Raw genomic sequence first — 17,281 nt, forward strand, 5'->3', positions numbered from 1 at the left:
GTCAAACTTTAATCATTGTGAAAATGTGTTATTATGGAATGGAAGTTTTTTTTTTTTTGTCAGAAAAATCCGGGGGCTATGGAATGGAAGCTTACGTGAATATTGCATTTGTTTGCTAGCGAAACAGAGACTGCTCAAAGCAGAAAGAAGCCGAATTGGTGAAGCAATGTTAGCAAACCAGCATAAGCTGAAAGCAACGTAATTGTTGCCTCTCACGAGGACCCTCCACGCAAGAGCTATTGTTGTGAGTTGGGCTGGCCGTCGTGGAATTGTCAAAATCTTTGGCCGAATTACTAAAATTCCCTTCACCCCACGTGCACGGCAATGTGTCCCCATTGGAGCCACCAGGATGTGTTGCTTTGTCTATTCATTTGAATGAACTTTTTGGTGTAGATTTTGTCCATTTTAGAGCTAATATTTGTTCCACAGTTGGCCCCGGTTGCTTTCCCGCAATGATGCTAAACGATCTACTTAAGATACAAAGAACATCATGTCTCGGAGCTATTGTGTTCTGGACAATTCTTATTGGATTCAACTTTCGAATGTGTGAATATGACTGCTTCATTATTGTCCATGGTTATAAACTTCATTCATTTCTACAACAAAAATAATCTGTGAATGGCAAAACATATTTTGAGGTTTATATTGCCTAAGGTTTTGTCATTTCTCTAGGAATAACTTCCACATATATTAGCTAGGCGGGTGATTGATTTAGTCCTTTGCATTGAATAAATCACTGGCTTCATATCTCCATCTCCTCTTCTAATTTGATCCATTGATGCATTTAGAAAATTTTGCAGCCCAAATTAAGTCTTGATTCAACATTAATTGCCTAATCCATTTCAGCTTTGAACCTCGCTTTCTGGATGACCAAAAGATAAAAGTGTTAAATGATTTTACCTTACACATAGTTGCCATCTCTCTGCAAGATATCAAAGGGGTCACTTTGGCTACATTCATTTTTGTCGCTTCATCAAGATTTGTTGGCTTTGGAGCTTTAGTTCAAATGTTCAATGTTTTTCCTTGAGTCTTGCTAATATCATATTTTGTAGTTATATAGTATTTTATTTTCAGCTGGCTTTTTTGTATGCCAAGCTTCAGGAAGGGCACCTGAACCAAGTCTCTCCTAGTCCCTTCCTTTATGTGTACATAGGGGATTTCACCTGATTTAATGGAAATACTTTTAATCTTCAAAAAAAAAAAACAATCATTTGTTCAACTTTAAATTAGTGTTCATCAGGGATAAACGTGGCACGGCGTGAATTACAGAAATCTATCTGCTTAATTGTCAACATATGTGAGAAGGATATTTTGACATAAACGAATTCGCGAATGAAATGCTCATATACTAATGAGTCTTTTAATTTCTAAACCAAAAGTGTTAGAACTATCAATGCTGGTAAAGACCTGCTCGCGGAATACATACACTAAAACAATTCAAAGTCATATAAAAATATATAAATGCAGGCCGCAGGCATGTCAAATCCATTGCAAGCTTGCTAGCAGTGGAGCACAAAGAAAAGCTTATAATTAAACCTACTTTTACGAGGGGAATATGTTCGTTATGTTTCTTGCTTGAACTCCAACATCTGAGCTTTGATAACACACAACATATAGATAGGTTTTTATCTGATACACTTTTTAAGCACATGCTACCATCCCTGCAAAACCACCGGAAGAACTGGAAGGGGGAAAAAAAGGACAAAAAGAACTAGTTCTACTTTCTTTTTCCTAGCCAGATGCTTTTTCTTACCTTGGAACCACTTCGAGGAGTAGCAGCTCCTTTTGCCTTGAGAGTCATCCGCTCTTTCTGATCTTCTTTGTCTTCTTTCTTTTTCATTCCAAGCTTTTGCTTCTCCAGTGATTTCTTAGCTTCCTTGTCCAAGTAATAATTGCCTTCCCCCTCAACCTCGTCATTGAGATGGGACGTGCCATGACCTTCCTCCATATTTCCATAACGATGTCCCTGATGACTTGGACCCGAAGAAGCATCAGAAGCCATAGAATCATCACTGTCGGCTTCGTGATTGATTTCTGTTTCATCAGCATGACCACCATAATTGGCAGCATAAGCATCAGCGTCACTGTGTCCGTCGTCGTCGTCGTCGTCACCACCTTGGATGGGGGAACCAATGTACATTGTCCACCCCGATTCACTGCTGTGGCATTCTTCGGTGCCTCCAAGGATTTTGGAAGGCTCCATTCACTGTAGGCGATTGGAGAAGGAGGGAGCACTAGAGAGATATATACCAAGAAATCAAGTAGATGACAAAAGCTTTGAGTTCTTAAATATAAGAAATTAGGGAGCCGTATTTAGACGCCTGAAAAACGTTCCTCTCCCTGTCCAAACCATCTTTCTAGACAAGGAACAGATATACCCATCTCACTTTTTGAAAGCTACACAAAACCACACTATCTTAAATGGCTAGGATAATTTCACCACCTGGAAATCTATAGACCCATTAATTCTCTGACTTGGAATCAGCAGAAGACAGCTAGAAGCTGTCAAAGAAAGTGAAATCCATCTTACAAAAGGCATAAATACCAAAGTTTCTTGAATTTGAAAGGACAAGGGTTGTTGGTTATTAGTATTCACAAGTGAAGATACAATCTTCTTTACTTCTCTGCATTTGTCATTAATAAAAAAGGGATGCCTTAAATGCAAAGACAGATTGGCTCAGTCTACTAAAACTATGGAGAATATAAGACCTGTGTTTTAAAAAAGGCTAGACCAAGACCTCTTTACTACCCCATATAGCTTTTCACACCTTTCATTTCTCCTTTATCCTCTCATTAAAACTTGAGCAGGCTTTTTACTATAGATTAAAGTAATAATACTAAACGAAACCCAACTGGAGTTAGGTTTCAGATGAGACCATGTGAGAGGAACCTGTCCAAGTATCTTTCCGCTTCTGCTCTTCTGTCCTCCTCTAATTTGATAGTGCCTGTCTTCTCAGGAAGTAGGATTATGTCTCTTGTTTTCAATTGAAGGAATATAAGGTCTTTTTCGAAATCCAGTTATTTTCTTCTAGAGTTATAAAAAGTGAGTCACCACGATTTTCTACCACTGTCCTTGACCATCTTTTGTCATTTTACTTACTATATCTTAGATTTAAAAGATATCCCCTTTTTTCATTTTGGGTTCAAAATTTATACAATCTATGTCCTGTAAACCTCAATAGACAAATTAAGTTGCCGATTAAACATGCTTTCATTACAAATGAATCAATTGGCTGGAAACCATGTTAGGGACTAGTCTGAAGGATACATTTTTAATTTTCAAGTACTGAGCGCTGATGGGTGAAATTACAGTGATCAGACAGATAACTTCCAGAATTTACTTCTGCATTCACTGTTGAAATGACCTTTGTCTCTTTTTTTTTTTAATTTTTATACATGTTTTGAGATGGTCGATGGGCCTCCTTTTATCTCAAACTCCAATTGTATGTTTTCTCTCATAACTTGCACACTTTCCTATCTCATGGTGGATTCTTCCGCTCTAAAGTTTTGGTAATGCAATTTTTGCGTCTCATTTCACATTATCTCCCAGTCTTGTCATTGTACATTTTTGACTTTTTATGTCGAGCTAGCATGCGGGCCTGTGCTGGAAACATGATGCAAAACTAACTACTACTATAACTATATCAAACTTTTGGGGTTACTGCACTTCAATATTATCATTACTTCATTATTTTTTCATATAATTATATCCACTAGTTGGACTTTTCAAGTAAACAACCCTCTTTCTCTCTAATAAAATCCAACCAAAAAATTTCAAAATGCTCACTGCTTTGACTTGAATAGATAATCAATAAATCAATTATAGAGAGAGAGACGTGTATTAATTTGGGAGGATCATTCTCTTAAACCATATACTATGCTCCAAAATTTCAATCAAGTGAGAAAAGCAATAGCTTGGTTTAGTGATGTAATTTAGCGGAGATAATTGAGTATACTTTGGGTGGGGGGGTCCCCTGTTGATAAGAAGGGCGATGACAAAAGGAAGTTAAGAGAGAGTTCAAATCCAGTGGGTTGGGGCACCCGTTGTCCCCATGCTTCTAAGCATGATTTGTAGCTGTTCCCCACTTTTCAATTTCTCTCCCATGACTTATTACGTGGTATTACCAGACAGAAAAGGCCCATGCATTATTCCTGTTGCTTGTCCTTTTGGAGGTTTACATCTTGAGCTGCTCTTCTCTTGGGCTCCACGTCGGGACTCAGGACACGGGGTTTGCTTGCTAAAGGACAACCTTTTCAAAGCTGGAGATCTGATTCCCTCTCTTTCTCGCTCTCTCTACTTACTTTCACGCTTTCATTTCACCCCGCTGCTAATTTCTATATACGATATACATATCTGCATTAAAAATGTGTCATATATCACATGGAGACAATGGGATGAAAACAAATACTATACTACTCATGAGTCAAGCCCCCATTTCATGTTTTCTTTCTTGGGTTTCTTTTACATGTTAGAACTATATCATCATTTTTTTTTATAACGTAATATATAGAATTGTCGATTTTAGTTTGGGCATTGCGATATACATTTAATGATTAAAACTTGGAATTTCAATTTAAAAATTATTTTGAGTTCAAATTTTAATTTTGAAAAGTTAAAATTTATAAAATAAGGAGACTTATCTACAACTTGACGACTTTATTTATATTTATATGTAAAACTTGGGTGTTGTCATGTAGACCTTCAAGTGTAAAGCAGTGCGACTTTTGTCAATTTGGTTGGTTAGCCATTAGCATCACTTTCTTCGTTTTCCCACCCAAGTTTCTTTTTAGCTTTTTCTTTTTCTTCATCTATCCTCTTCTTCCTCTTATACTACACCTGAAGGTGTTCATAATCATGAATCAGACTAAACTTATTCAACTTCTCATTTTAAACACCAAACTCAAGCCCTACTCAATTCATCCAATTAATTATTATTTTTATTATTAAAACTATACAAATAATATTTTTATACGACCTTTAAACACCTCTATCTATATCTACTTTTCCATTTATAATCTCTTGACTATGCTACTACTCCCACAATTGGACCGTCTTCAAGGAAGAAGCCACCTTATTTACTACTTATTAACTATCAGTTTCATTTTCATTTTGATGCAAGTGTAGATACAATATATTATAGTTGATACATGATTTAATTGAAAGCCCTGCTTCACATTTAAGAAGAAAAATCCTAGTTTTAAATTTATTCCTCTCTCAAATCTATCATAGTATTAAAAAATATTTTTAAAAAAGGTATATATATGGAATTAAAACTTAAGGAAAATGTAAGTTTAGCTTTTAATTAAATCAACTCTGTGCTATTTAAATACACTGTGTTTGTCAATGCATGAGTTGGACCTCTTACTTCGATGGAAAAAGGATATTTATGATATGCAGTAATTAAGTTTGGGATTGAACTTAGATAAGTATTCACATTCCTTACTATTCTTCTGATAGGAAAAAAAATATATAATATGTGATCAATAGAGTTATGTCTAAACTTTTCAATAAAAGAAGGGAAGAAAAGAATTCAAATCTAAATTTTTTAATAAAAAATATCTGCAATCCAATATTAAATTAAAAAAATGTTACTCTAAATGAGAGCAATGAATGCTTTTTATTGATTGATTGTATAAGGTATAAATTAGCATGCAGATTGAAATGACATGAAAATGAATTGAAACTATTGCTAGTAGCAATGATATGACTTCCAATTAATTTCCACAATTAAATGAAAGGAACATCAAGAAATTAATGCCTTCCAGATCATAATGAGAAAGAAAATCACAGATATATAGAAAGGGGAATGAGTGAAGCCAATTCAGTGGTGACGTGGCAGATGCGTGACAAGTTGAAAAATGTAGGTCTCTGTTCCTCTTGGGTAGCAATTAAAGAAGCCTGACATGAGATGTAGATCAACTCAGAATCATTCAATTTGACCACATCCAAAGGTTACTTGTAGGATAGGCATTTTGGAATGAAATGGCATTGAGAATCATAATGAAAAATATTTGAATAATACTGTATCTCTCTCTCTCTATATAATTAAAAAAAAATTTCACTTATATTTATTATAATTTTAATTTTTCTCGCATGAGATTTTTTATTTTTTTTTTGAATTAACATCTTGTGCATTAGGAGTATCTTATCATTAGATAAGATTAAAATAGTCTATAAACGAGTTCGAGGATTTGAATAGTGATATTAGGATATTCATTATTTAAATTTAATTATAAATAATAATTTATAATATTAAATTTTAATTATTTATTAATATTTTATTTATAAATTGATTATAATTAGTGTAATGCTTATTAAAATTCATTAAATTTTTTAAAATTGATTTTAAACTTCAATTTATTTTTTATGAGTTAATTTTAATTTATTAATTCAATTTTCATTAATAAGATAAAAATTGATTTAAAATAGATTTTAATTAATATTTAATACGTTCAACTATTTAATGGATAGCATTTAGATATATGGGTGTGAGTAGTAATTTCAAAAATTTAAATCCAGTGTTTATAGGGTTCGAGGTAAATGTTGCATTTAAATGTGGTGCATCCACATGGCATGCAACTTTGTGAATTATTTGTGAATAATTAATAAATATTTAATTAATTAATGTTGGATATTATTCTTATATTTCTTAATCAAATAATTTAAAAACGTTTGGGATATGATATAAATTTAAATTTTATTTGTTTAAATTTAAATAAGGATTGATTACATTTAAATTTAATTTATTTAAATTTAAAAGAAATATCATTTATCTATATCCTTAATACGTTTATAAATAGTGAACAGAGGTACTGATTTTTCACATACAACCAAGAGTGAACGTGAGTTGTTGTATAAGTTAAAAAAAAAAAACCAAAAACTCTTTTCTCTCTTTTTCTCTTCATTCTTGAGGCACCATCAAGGTCAGAGGGTTTGAAACGTATATGTAATTTATTGTGGAAGACTCTAGTAGTCGTTCCATAACAACAAAAGTGAAGAGATCCTTGTGTGAACAAAGAAAGATTTGTAAGGTAAGCTTTTTCGATCAGAAATGGAGTGGAATATTCATCTTAAAAGATAAGTCCACTTTCTAACAATGGTATCAGAGCAGGTTTTGACTTGCTTTCATTCTTTGAATTTGTATATTTTGAAAGCCTGTTTTGGTAATGATTTTGTTTAATTTAAATTACCAGTATGTGATTTATTATCTACAATTTTGTAATAGATATGTTTTATTTTTTATTTGCTTTCTAAGGATATATTATATGTATTTTTATATATTTTTGATTTCCTTTCTAATGATATATTATATGTATTTTTATATATATCATAAAAAATAATATTGTAATTATTTTGTTGAAAGAGTAGGCTTTAATCCAGTACAAACAGGATGTTAAGCTGCATGCATAATGATCTCATTAAGGAGTTTGAGAACTTTCCAACTATCGAACAATTATGGGAACAACTGAAATTCAAGTATAGTGGAGCCATAGCTACGAGGCTTCGTGCCTTAACACTTAGGTACAATCAATATGTGATGAACACCAAGCACACTATGGCTAAACACCTAAGGGCTATGTCAACGATCATAAGAGAGATGAAAGCAACTAGCTATGATCTCATAGATGAGCAGTAGGTTTTAACAGTCATCGGGTCACTCCCTCAGTCTTCATAGGGATATGTTAAGCTTGTATTAACACACAATGAATGGATAAAGACTTTTAATGATATTTTCTGTCATCTAGAGCTTGAGGTAGAGTGTAAAGAAGCTATTCACAACAATGCCCTGATAGCTCAAGGTAAAAATCGCAAAAGGTATGTTCCTTAGCAAAAGACACAACAAAAAAAGAAAAAAACTAGGAATCTAAGGCTTAAAAGTGATGGAGTCACCAAACGCCAAAGAGGTAAACGTGGTGGGAAAAAGGATAAGTCCAAGTTGAAATGCCTTAACTGTGGTAAAAAGAAACATTTTGCTCAAGAGTGCACTAAGCCTAAGAATATTCGTTTTCTAAATTGCTTTAGAACTTATGTATGTTCTTATGTGTTTATAGCCCATTCTCTCCTTGGTTGGATTGTAGATACAAGAGCATCCAAGCACATAAACTACAACCGTGCATGATATATATGTAGATTACCATCGTTTACCAACAAGTAGACACTTTGTCATGATGGGGAATGAAGCACAAAAGAGGTCTTAAGAGTAGGAACCTACCAACTCATAATGCACAATAGGGGAAAATGGGTCCTACATGATGTGCTTCATACTTCATCTGTACGATGTAATCTACTTTCAATTTTAACATTGATGGATTTAGGATTTAATTTTACTTTTGAGAATTATAGTTTGTCTATTTTTCTTGAAAACATGTTTGTTGGTCATGGTTATTTTCAAGATGGTTTGATTATGTTAGATTTGAATTCTAATAATGATGTTGCTTTTGTTTTAAATTCTTCTTCTGATGTTATAAATGATTTTATGAAATGGCATGCTAGATTAGAATATATTAGGCAGCATAGAATGTCCAGATTGGATAAAGAAGGGCTGTTGGGCTTACTTGTTAAAATTAAACTTCTTACATGTGAGCCATGTCTTACTAGTATGTCCAGCAGAAAACCTTTCGGGAAGGCTAAAAGGGCCACCCATCTTCTAGAACTTGTCTATTTAGACATTTGTGGGCTTATGAATGTAAAAATGCGCAATGGTGTATCCTATTTCATTACATTCATAGATGATTACTAATGGTGTGGATCCATATTTCTATTTTCTCACTGTTATAAAGCTTTGAATTATTTCAAACACTTTATGGTAGAGGATGAGAATTAGAAAAAAAAAGAAACTTAAGGTTTTTCACACTGATAGAGGTCGTGAATACTTATTTGATCAGTTTAAAGAATTATGTGAGGAAAAGGGAATACATTGACATTAACGATATCAAGAACTCCACAACAAAACGATGTTGCAAAGAGAAAGAATTGTACTTTATTAGACATGGTTAAGTCGATGATAGCACAAGCTAACCTTCTAATAAATTTTTAGGGGGATGCCCTTTTGACCATAACATACATCCTTCATCGTGTACCCTCAAAATCTGTTCCCACAACTCCATATGAGTTATGGAACGAAAGTAAGCCCAATTTGGAAGGCTTACATCCTTAGGGATCAACAAGATACGTACATCACTTGTCACGATCCGAAACTCCCATCGAGCCCGTGACAATCGCCGCGAAGCCTCGATGGACATTCTTCTCCCGAATGCCTTTCGAGACCTTGCAAGGCTTTTGTACCAATTTTTCCATTCCTCTCTCTTTTTTCTTTTTTCTTTTTTTTTGAATAATAAAATAAAATAAAAATATTAATTAAAATAATCTATTTTAATGTAAAACAATATATATATATATAAATTTTTGAAATATCAAAAATTAATTTTCTGCACATAAAAACAAAATAAATTTATACATACTGTAATATAGAAAACTGGAGTATGCAATTTAAATTACAATAACACGTGGGCCCCCAAATAACTGAGAAGGTTTAAGTCTATAACCTTGTTTTCTAGGATGCAACTCCGAAATTTACTTCTCGATGTAATTGACAGTCTACTACCTATTCTGAGCCTGAAAAATGTATAGAAAGAAGGGGTGAGATTATAAAATCTCAGTGAGTAGACAGACATGATCAAAGTAATCTAAAATCGAGTAATATGAGACAATTAAATAATTGGATTTCATCCAATTACTCAACATGGCTTATGTACTTTTCAAAAACTTGGCCCTTGCCAAAAATCCATTCTCGGGGATACCCCGCGAAGGCATCTTACCAAGACCGCCAAGGCTGTTTATTGTCACACACACAAACACATTTCACCTCTGACAACACAATTGTTCCTTGACGTTGGCTGAGTCCCAGTTTCACGTGGTGGCCAACGTGAAGTGTACTCAAATCCTACCTCGGGAGTTATCCTACGCGCCTCTTCAATCGAGGTAAGCTCAATAATTGGGAACCGTGCCCCTCTAATTAGGCTGGCCCATGGAACCCCCGTCACTGCAGTGCCCACTTTATAATCCACCAACTAATAAAATCACAATAGTATGACATGGCTCACTCAACACATTTAAGGCAAATCAAAGTAGTTCACATATTCTTTAAATCATAAAAATAACCAGTCATACCCATATTTATCATAAGCCATTTAATGTAAAATCATGGATAAACAACACAATCATAGTATAGGTCTCCAATTACTTTATTTTTGAAATCATTATTAAATTTTCAAAAATTTTATAAAATCCCATTTTCCCATAAAACACAATAATTTTCCAATTAAACCATTTTTTCATAAAATCACACAATTAAATAAATCTACTCTAGATAATTAAGACAATAGTAAGTTTACTCACTGTACTAGGAGTAGATATACTCCTATTCTCGGTTCTCGAGTGTAGTCTTTTACCCGTATCAAATAGCTCACCACCTATCCACAATACATGACACAAAAAATTCAATAATTTGTGTCAAATCAATATATATTATTTCAGGCTCTTATCCATACGTATGCACTAGATAGGGTGTGAAATGTTTGGACAATCGCTTAATCACAGTATCCGACCTAACTCGCCTATACAAGATGTAAATTTTTAAAATCTCCAATTCAACTCCAATTCTATCCATTTCAATTTCAATTATCCAATTATATCCACAATACCTCAATGACTGTGAATGTGGTCCAATTTATCAGTTCGGATCACAAATTACGCTTTTACCCCTAGTGGGTAAAAATTTTAATTTTTTGCACCAAAAATTCCCATTTAATTTCCAACCTCATAATTCATCATTTTTCCATCTAATTCTCTTAAAATAAAGTCAACATCATCCTCACACACCATTGGCTAGATTCGGCCGAGAGAAATTCATAGAGAAATTAAATATTTTTCTTGTTGTTTTACTCATAAACATGCTAAACTAACACTAAACACTAACATAGTTCAAAATCAAATTAATCTAACAACTTTCTCTCTCTAAACTCATATGATCAGATTTGAATCCATCATCAAAACACATAATTTAACCATGAAAAATAAGGAGAAATACATGAAAATGATAAATCTTAAGCTAAGCTTGAACAATCATACCTTTAAACACTTGATTCCTTGAAAAATCACACTTTTTCTTTGAATTTTCTCACTCTAGGGTTTGTTCTTGTTTCTCTCTCTCTCCTACTGGCTTTGGCTGACCCTCCCAATGAAGAATTCTGAAATTTTCAAGCCTTTTAATAGGCTTAATAAAATATTATTATTTTATTATTTTATTTTTTTCTAGCCATCTTTTTGACTTTCTTTTTCTACCACTCAATCCTCTTCACTTATCCATGTCTTTCATGAAATTTCTAGACTTTTTCAAAGTTTTAGTGGAGTAAATTTTTAAAAATTACACTTTTACCCCCGTACAGTGAAAAATTACATTTTTACCCCAAAAACTGAAAAATTATCCATAAACATATTTTTCATCCCTTATACTCATATCATTCTCCAATTTTTCAAATGTGATCTAAATTCTCTCAAAATCTCAAATTTTATCCGCGAGTGGAAAAATTACGATTTTACCCCTATATAGTGAAAATTTCGGTTTGACTCCGAATTGATCCTCAAACTCCGAATTACCATTTTGAGTCATCCCTGAACTGTGAAACTCTTAATTTCACCTTAAAATTCCTATTTGAACTAGTTCGAGGCTTAATCGACTCAATTGTACCCATAGGGGCAATATCGTCTTTTAACGATTTCTCGAACTTCCTAAATATACAAACATTCTATCGAGCATGTGAATGACATTATAATTATTTTACAAAGCAGGGTTTGGCATCACTCATCTCATAAGTATGGGAAACTTGGCCTTAAAGCTAATAAATGTGTATTTATTAGAAACTTAGAACATTTTAAAGACTACATGATGTATGGGGAACACCCTAATGGAAGGCTAATTGAGATGTAATCTCGTGGTGTTGACTTTTTAAAAGATGACTTCCCAAGCATAAGTGAGGTTAAAGAAAGCCTTGAGTTTTATGAGATTGAGGAGTCTCAAGAAAGTGTATCCCAATATAAAAAAATGGATGTGAAAACACATCCTATCTAAGAGACTGTTGAGGTCAGTGGGAGTACACCACTTGAGCTCCACCAAGATTCATTATTGCAAAAAAGTGAACATGAACAAAGACCCTGTAAACGATTCGAGATAGAATGTCAGTCTTTTTTAAGTATTTCTGTGGATTTTGATGAACCATCTTCCTATGAGTAAGCTTTAAACTTGCCATCATCAAACAAGTGGCTTTTGCTATGGAAGATGAAATGAAATCCATGATTAAAAACCAAATATGAGAGTTAGTTAACCTTCCATCTAGGCATAAGGTCATCAAAAACAAATGGGTTTTGAAGGTACAACGTAAAGCGGATAGATCAATTGACAAATATAAGGCTCGTTTAGTGGCAAAAGGTTATACTCGAAAAGAGAGTGTGGACTATGAAAAGACATTTTCTCCTGTGATTAGATTTGCGTTAATTCGCTTATCCTAGTTATAGTGGCACATTTAGATTTGGAATTGTTCCAAATAGATGTTAAAACTGCATTTCTTAATAAAGAAATTGATGAGGAGATTTATATGAATCAACCAATTGATTTTCAAGCCGAAAAGGAAAAGAACACAAGGTATGTCGCTTGAAACGTTCTATCTATGGCTTAAAACAATAATCTCGACAATGGTATCTTCGTTTTCGTCAAGCCATCATTTCCATAAGCTTTATGATGATTGAAAAGGATCATTGTGTATATGTAAAGAGATTAAGGAATAAGTTCCTTATCCTTTTATTAGATGTGGATGATCGCATTATTTGGGAATGACATGAAGTTAATTGTCACCACTCCGAAATGGTTGTCCTCCACTTTCGAGATGAAGAACATGGGATAAGCAGAATACTTTTTCGAGCTTAAGATCTCGAGAAATCATTCGAAGAAGTTCTTGAGTTTGTTTCAAGAAAATTACATTCAAAGGTCTTAGAACAATTCCGTATGTAGAACTCCAAGCTTATAGACACTCCAATAGAGAAAGGCTTATATCTCAGTATGGAACAATGTCCTAAAACTGAATAAAAAAAGAAACAAAAGGCAAACATACCATACGCAAGTGATGTTGGAAGTCTTATGTACACTATGATGTGTACTCGACCAAACATATGCTTTACGGTTGGTATGGTCAGTTGATACCAAAGTAATCCTAAGATTGCCCTGGGCTATAGTCAAAAGGATACCAAGATATCTAAGAAAAACCTCTAATTTGGCTTTGTGTTATCAAGATGGAAGTCTAAAATTGGTCAAATATAGTGATGCTGATCATGACGGTGACAAGGATAATCAAAAGTCTACTTCAAGATATGCTTTTATACTTGGAGACGGAGCTATCTCTTGGAGTAGCAAGAAACAGCTTTGTACTGCTCTATTTATTATGGAAGCAAAGTATGTAGCATGTTACATTGTAGTACAGGAGGTAGTTTACTTAAGGAGATTCTTGCAAAGCTTGAACATTACAAGGCATTTTAGTGAAGCTGTTGTACTTTATTACGACAACACAGTAGCCATAGTTTATACAAAGGATCCTGAGTACCATGGAAAAGCTAAACACATTGATACTCACTATCACTACATTCGTGACATCATTGCACAAGGTTTTGTTGTGTTTAAGTACATTTCCACAACTAATATGTTAGTAGAGCCATTCACTAAACTTATTGTTAGAAATGCTTTCCAAAAGCATATTAGGGGTTTAGGGTTATTACGTATTTGATATTCATGTAATATTGTTTTTGAATTAATAAATTAAGTCTGTGTTGACTTATTTGATCAAATGTTATTGATTAATTAAGGCATATATCTAAAATGATTATTGTCACCTAGCTTTATAGATTATTCCTCTCACACAAGATAATCACACCAATGTAGCAGTAGCGTGTGGGATGAGACTTAAACAATCACAAAGTACCATGCATTTTGTGATCTCCTTGTCACATGAGTTATGAGCAAGGATCTTAGCAATGTCACCTTGACTTAGAGCCAATAAAAGGCTCATAAGAATGGAAATGGAGATTATCCACACTCCATGGAGCTAGTGATAGTCGGATTTGAATCTTAGGTGATCAATCCTTTTTGTAGAGATTGGACCAAGATCTGTATGGTGGTTTTGACGTGACAAACCCTAAATGGAAGATTCACCATAACATACATTTCATACTGTATGTGCTACTGGTTGACTAATGGAAGAGAGTGATTGAATAGATCATTGCTTCATCATTGTGTGAGCCCTAAGAACTTAGGTAGTCCAAATCTTGTACCCTTTGGGACTTAAATCTATGATATGAAGTTGAGATTTGGTGTTACTACATTAGCATGATTTGCAAGGGTCAAAAATGATATGATATAGGGAAACATGACTAGGAAAGCAATCAAATCTTCATGGATTGACATGAGTATCGAAGGAAGAGTCATTATCTATCTCCAATACATGGTCTATAACTCATTGCCCAAACGATTATAAAACATTAGTTATTAGATATAATTATGAGTTTAGACATATCAGGCGATTTTGCATAACTCTTACATATATAAGGGATCAGAGATGCAAAATATTGTGTGATTAAAATGATTTACGGTATGACGAGAACTTGAGCAATGTTACATTAGTAAGATGGTAACTTAATATCTCACTGCTCACTAGTACTTTTATTTTCTCGTTGGTCGCACGTTCTGTTTTCCCTAACAATAAATGGAGAATGAGTTAAATTGATAATGGTATAAGTTGATGCCAATGTGTACGAGTGTGAGATATTGCATTTAAATGTGGTGCATCGACATATCATGCAACTTTGTTAATTATATGTGAATAATTTAAAAATATTTAATTAATTAATGTTGGATATTGTTATGATATTTTTTAATTGAATAATTGAAAAACGTTTGAGATAAGATATAAATTTAAATTTAATTTATTTAAATTTAAATAAGAATTATCTATGTAATAATCCATTATATATAAATTTAATTTGTTTAAATTCAAATAAGGATCGATTATATTTAAATTTAATTTACTTAAATTTAAAAGAAATATTCTATCTCTATATTTCTAATATGTCTATAAATATTGAACAGACGTAGTGGTTTTTCACATACAATCAAAAGTGAACGTGAGTTATTTTCTAAATAATAAAAAAAAGTAAAAACTTTTTTTTCTTTATTCTTGAGGCATCATCAAAGTTAAAGGGTTTTTGAACGTGTAATTTTTGTGAAAGGTTTTAATAGCTACTTCATAACAACGAGAGTGAAAATATTGTTATGTAAATAAAAGATAATTCGTAAGACAAGTTTTTGCAATTAAAAATAAATTAAAATATTCATATGCTCACCTCCCAATAACTTAGAAAAGAATATATATATTATTCATTAACATACTTACTGTGAACAATTCCTATTCCCACAAAAAGTTAAATTATTAAATTTATCTAATAAAATTTTAAAAATATTTTTAAATATAAACAAATAAATTAACATTAAATTGTTAAAAATTATATTTCATCTTTTGTAATGCATTAACGACCATATCAAACTCTATAACGTGTCAAATTCATGTGGTCGCATTGTCAAATCATTACTGCTTTTGTTTTTTTCCAAATTGAATCATCAAAGTTGTAACGGTGGAAAGGATTAACTTCCGCTAAAATTTCACCGTAGATTCATTTAGGGGTGCGATCTTTTTATTTCAAAAATTATATAAGTAGTTTGGTGAAATGTCTACATTTCATAATATAAAAAATTTTAAATTATTTCAAATCATAATTTCTTATATGAATTCTCAAGAAGGATAAAAAAGTAAGAATATTTCAATTTGCAACATGCTCTATTACTTTTATTATATAAATGGCTTAGTTCAATCTTTTGTTATTTCTTTTATTTTTATCTGTTTTTTCCAACATAGAATTATCAGATAATTTTATTCGATTTGTTTATTATAAAACAACCTAATTAAGATTAATTAAAGATAAAAATTCTATGTCAAATAAAAAATAAAAATTTCAAACATCAAAATCTTTAATTCTTTTTAGTTTCTTTTCTTTTTCCTTCCTTTCATATAATTTTCTTTTATTTCCTTCCCTCCCGGTTCCCTTTTCATTTTTGAAGGAAGAAATGAGTAAAAAGAACATAAAATTTCAAACAAAAAACATCCAATTAATATTTATTAATTTATTCCTTTTATTTCTTTCCTAAAGGAAACATAAGAATTTTTATTTTCCCTTTTTTTTTTTGGGTGAAAGGAAAAAAAGATTAGAGAAAACAAAAAGAAAAAAACAGCAACTTTAATATATTGTACACAACCCACTGATAATTAGTCATAACTCACACAACACCCAAGTTCCATGCAAACAGATGCTACACATAGCAACCAATAAATTAAAACCCAAAAATCCAGCCCCTTCCAACAATTTTTTACCGACATGTCAACCAGTTCATACATCCAAGGGTACCGATTAAGGCAACAAATGTCAAACGCTCTTCAAGTGTACTCAATAAAGGCTGGTATAAATTGTGCAACCCAATATTTTCATTTTGTAACTCAAAAGTACCATATATGGAACATTAACTAATTTTACCATCTTCAAAATATCAGAAAAAAAAGAAGAAGAAAAATGAAGAAACAGAGGGAGAAGAGAGAAGGGATCTTAAAATTGTTTCAAAATGGGGGAGTTTAAGCACAAAAGCTTTGCTACATACGCAAGATAGTCATCTCCAGCCAAGTCATCAGTTTACTACTATTTTTGGCTCTATAACTGCTGCCACTCCCATCTTTCTCTTGGTGACTACATAAAGAGGAACGATGCCAATAATTGGTAAGCTTCTCAAGACATATGGAACATGGTTCGATTGCAGTAAGGCATCTCTGACTGTAGAAGGCCTACTGACCTAATATTAGGATATGAATTTTTTTTTTTTCAGATACGAAGTGAATTGCATTACATGAAAGTTACAAGCTCATATCAACTAGAAAAAAGGGATTTTGCATACACAAAATACGTACAATAGACTCAGTGGCCCTCCCAAGAATTTTAATTTTTTTAACTATGTATAGCATTATGCGTTTTTTTTTAGATTGAGTTAATGGCCCCTCAAAAATTAATATAATCAACCCTAAATTTTACATGTTAATATCTAATTGATTAGAAAACTTAAGAGCATCAATTATATTT

The 17,281-nt window shown here is 32.5% G+C and overlaps 1 protein-coding gene and 1 long non-coding RNA gene across 2 annotated transcripts; both read right to left on the reverse strand.

Moving 5' to 3' along the window:
• On the reverse strand, positions 1,429-2,707 carry LOC18604936. The gene has a single exon (XM_007037648.2). It carries the CDS (start codon positions 2,201-2,203, stop codon positions 1,718-1,720), a length of 486 nt encoding a protein of 161 aa, XP_007037710.1. The 5' UTR covers positions 2,204-2,707; the 3' UTR covers positions 1,429-1,717.
• LOC108661316 lies at positions 9,511-11,161 on the reverse strand. The gene is made up of 3 exons (XR_001927074.1): positions 11,132-11,161; positions 10,400-10,473; positions 9,511-9,616 (listed from the first exon to the last, which is right to left on the reverse strand). It is a non-coding gene; the product is annotated as an uncharacterized LOC108661316 (long non-coding RNA).

This window comes from Theobroma cacao, chromosome 3, assembly GCF_000208745.1.
Source record: "Theobroma cacao cultivar B97-61/B2 chromosome 3, Criollo_cocoa_genome_V2, whole genome shotgun sequence".
NCBI lineage: Eukaryota > Viridiplantae > Streptophyta > Magnoliopsida > Malvales > Malvaceae > Theobroma > Theobroma cacao.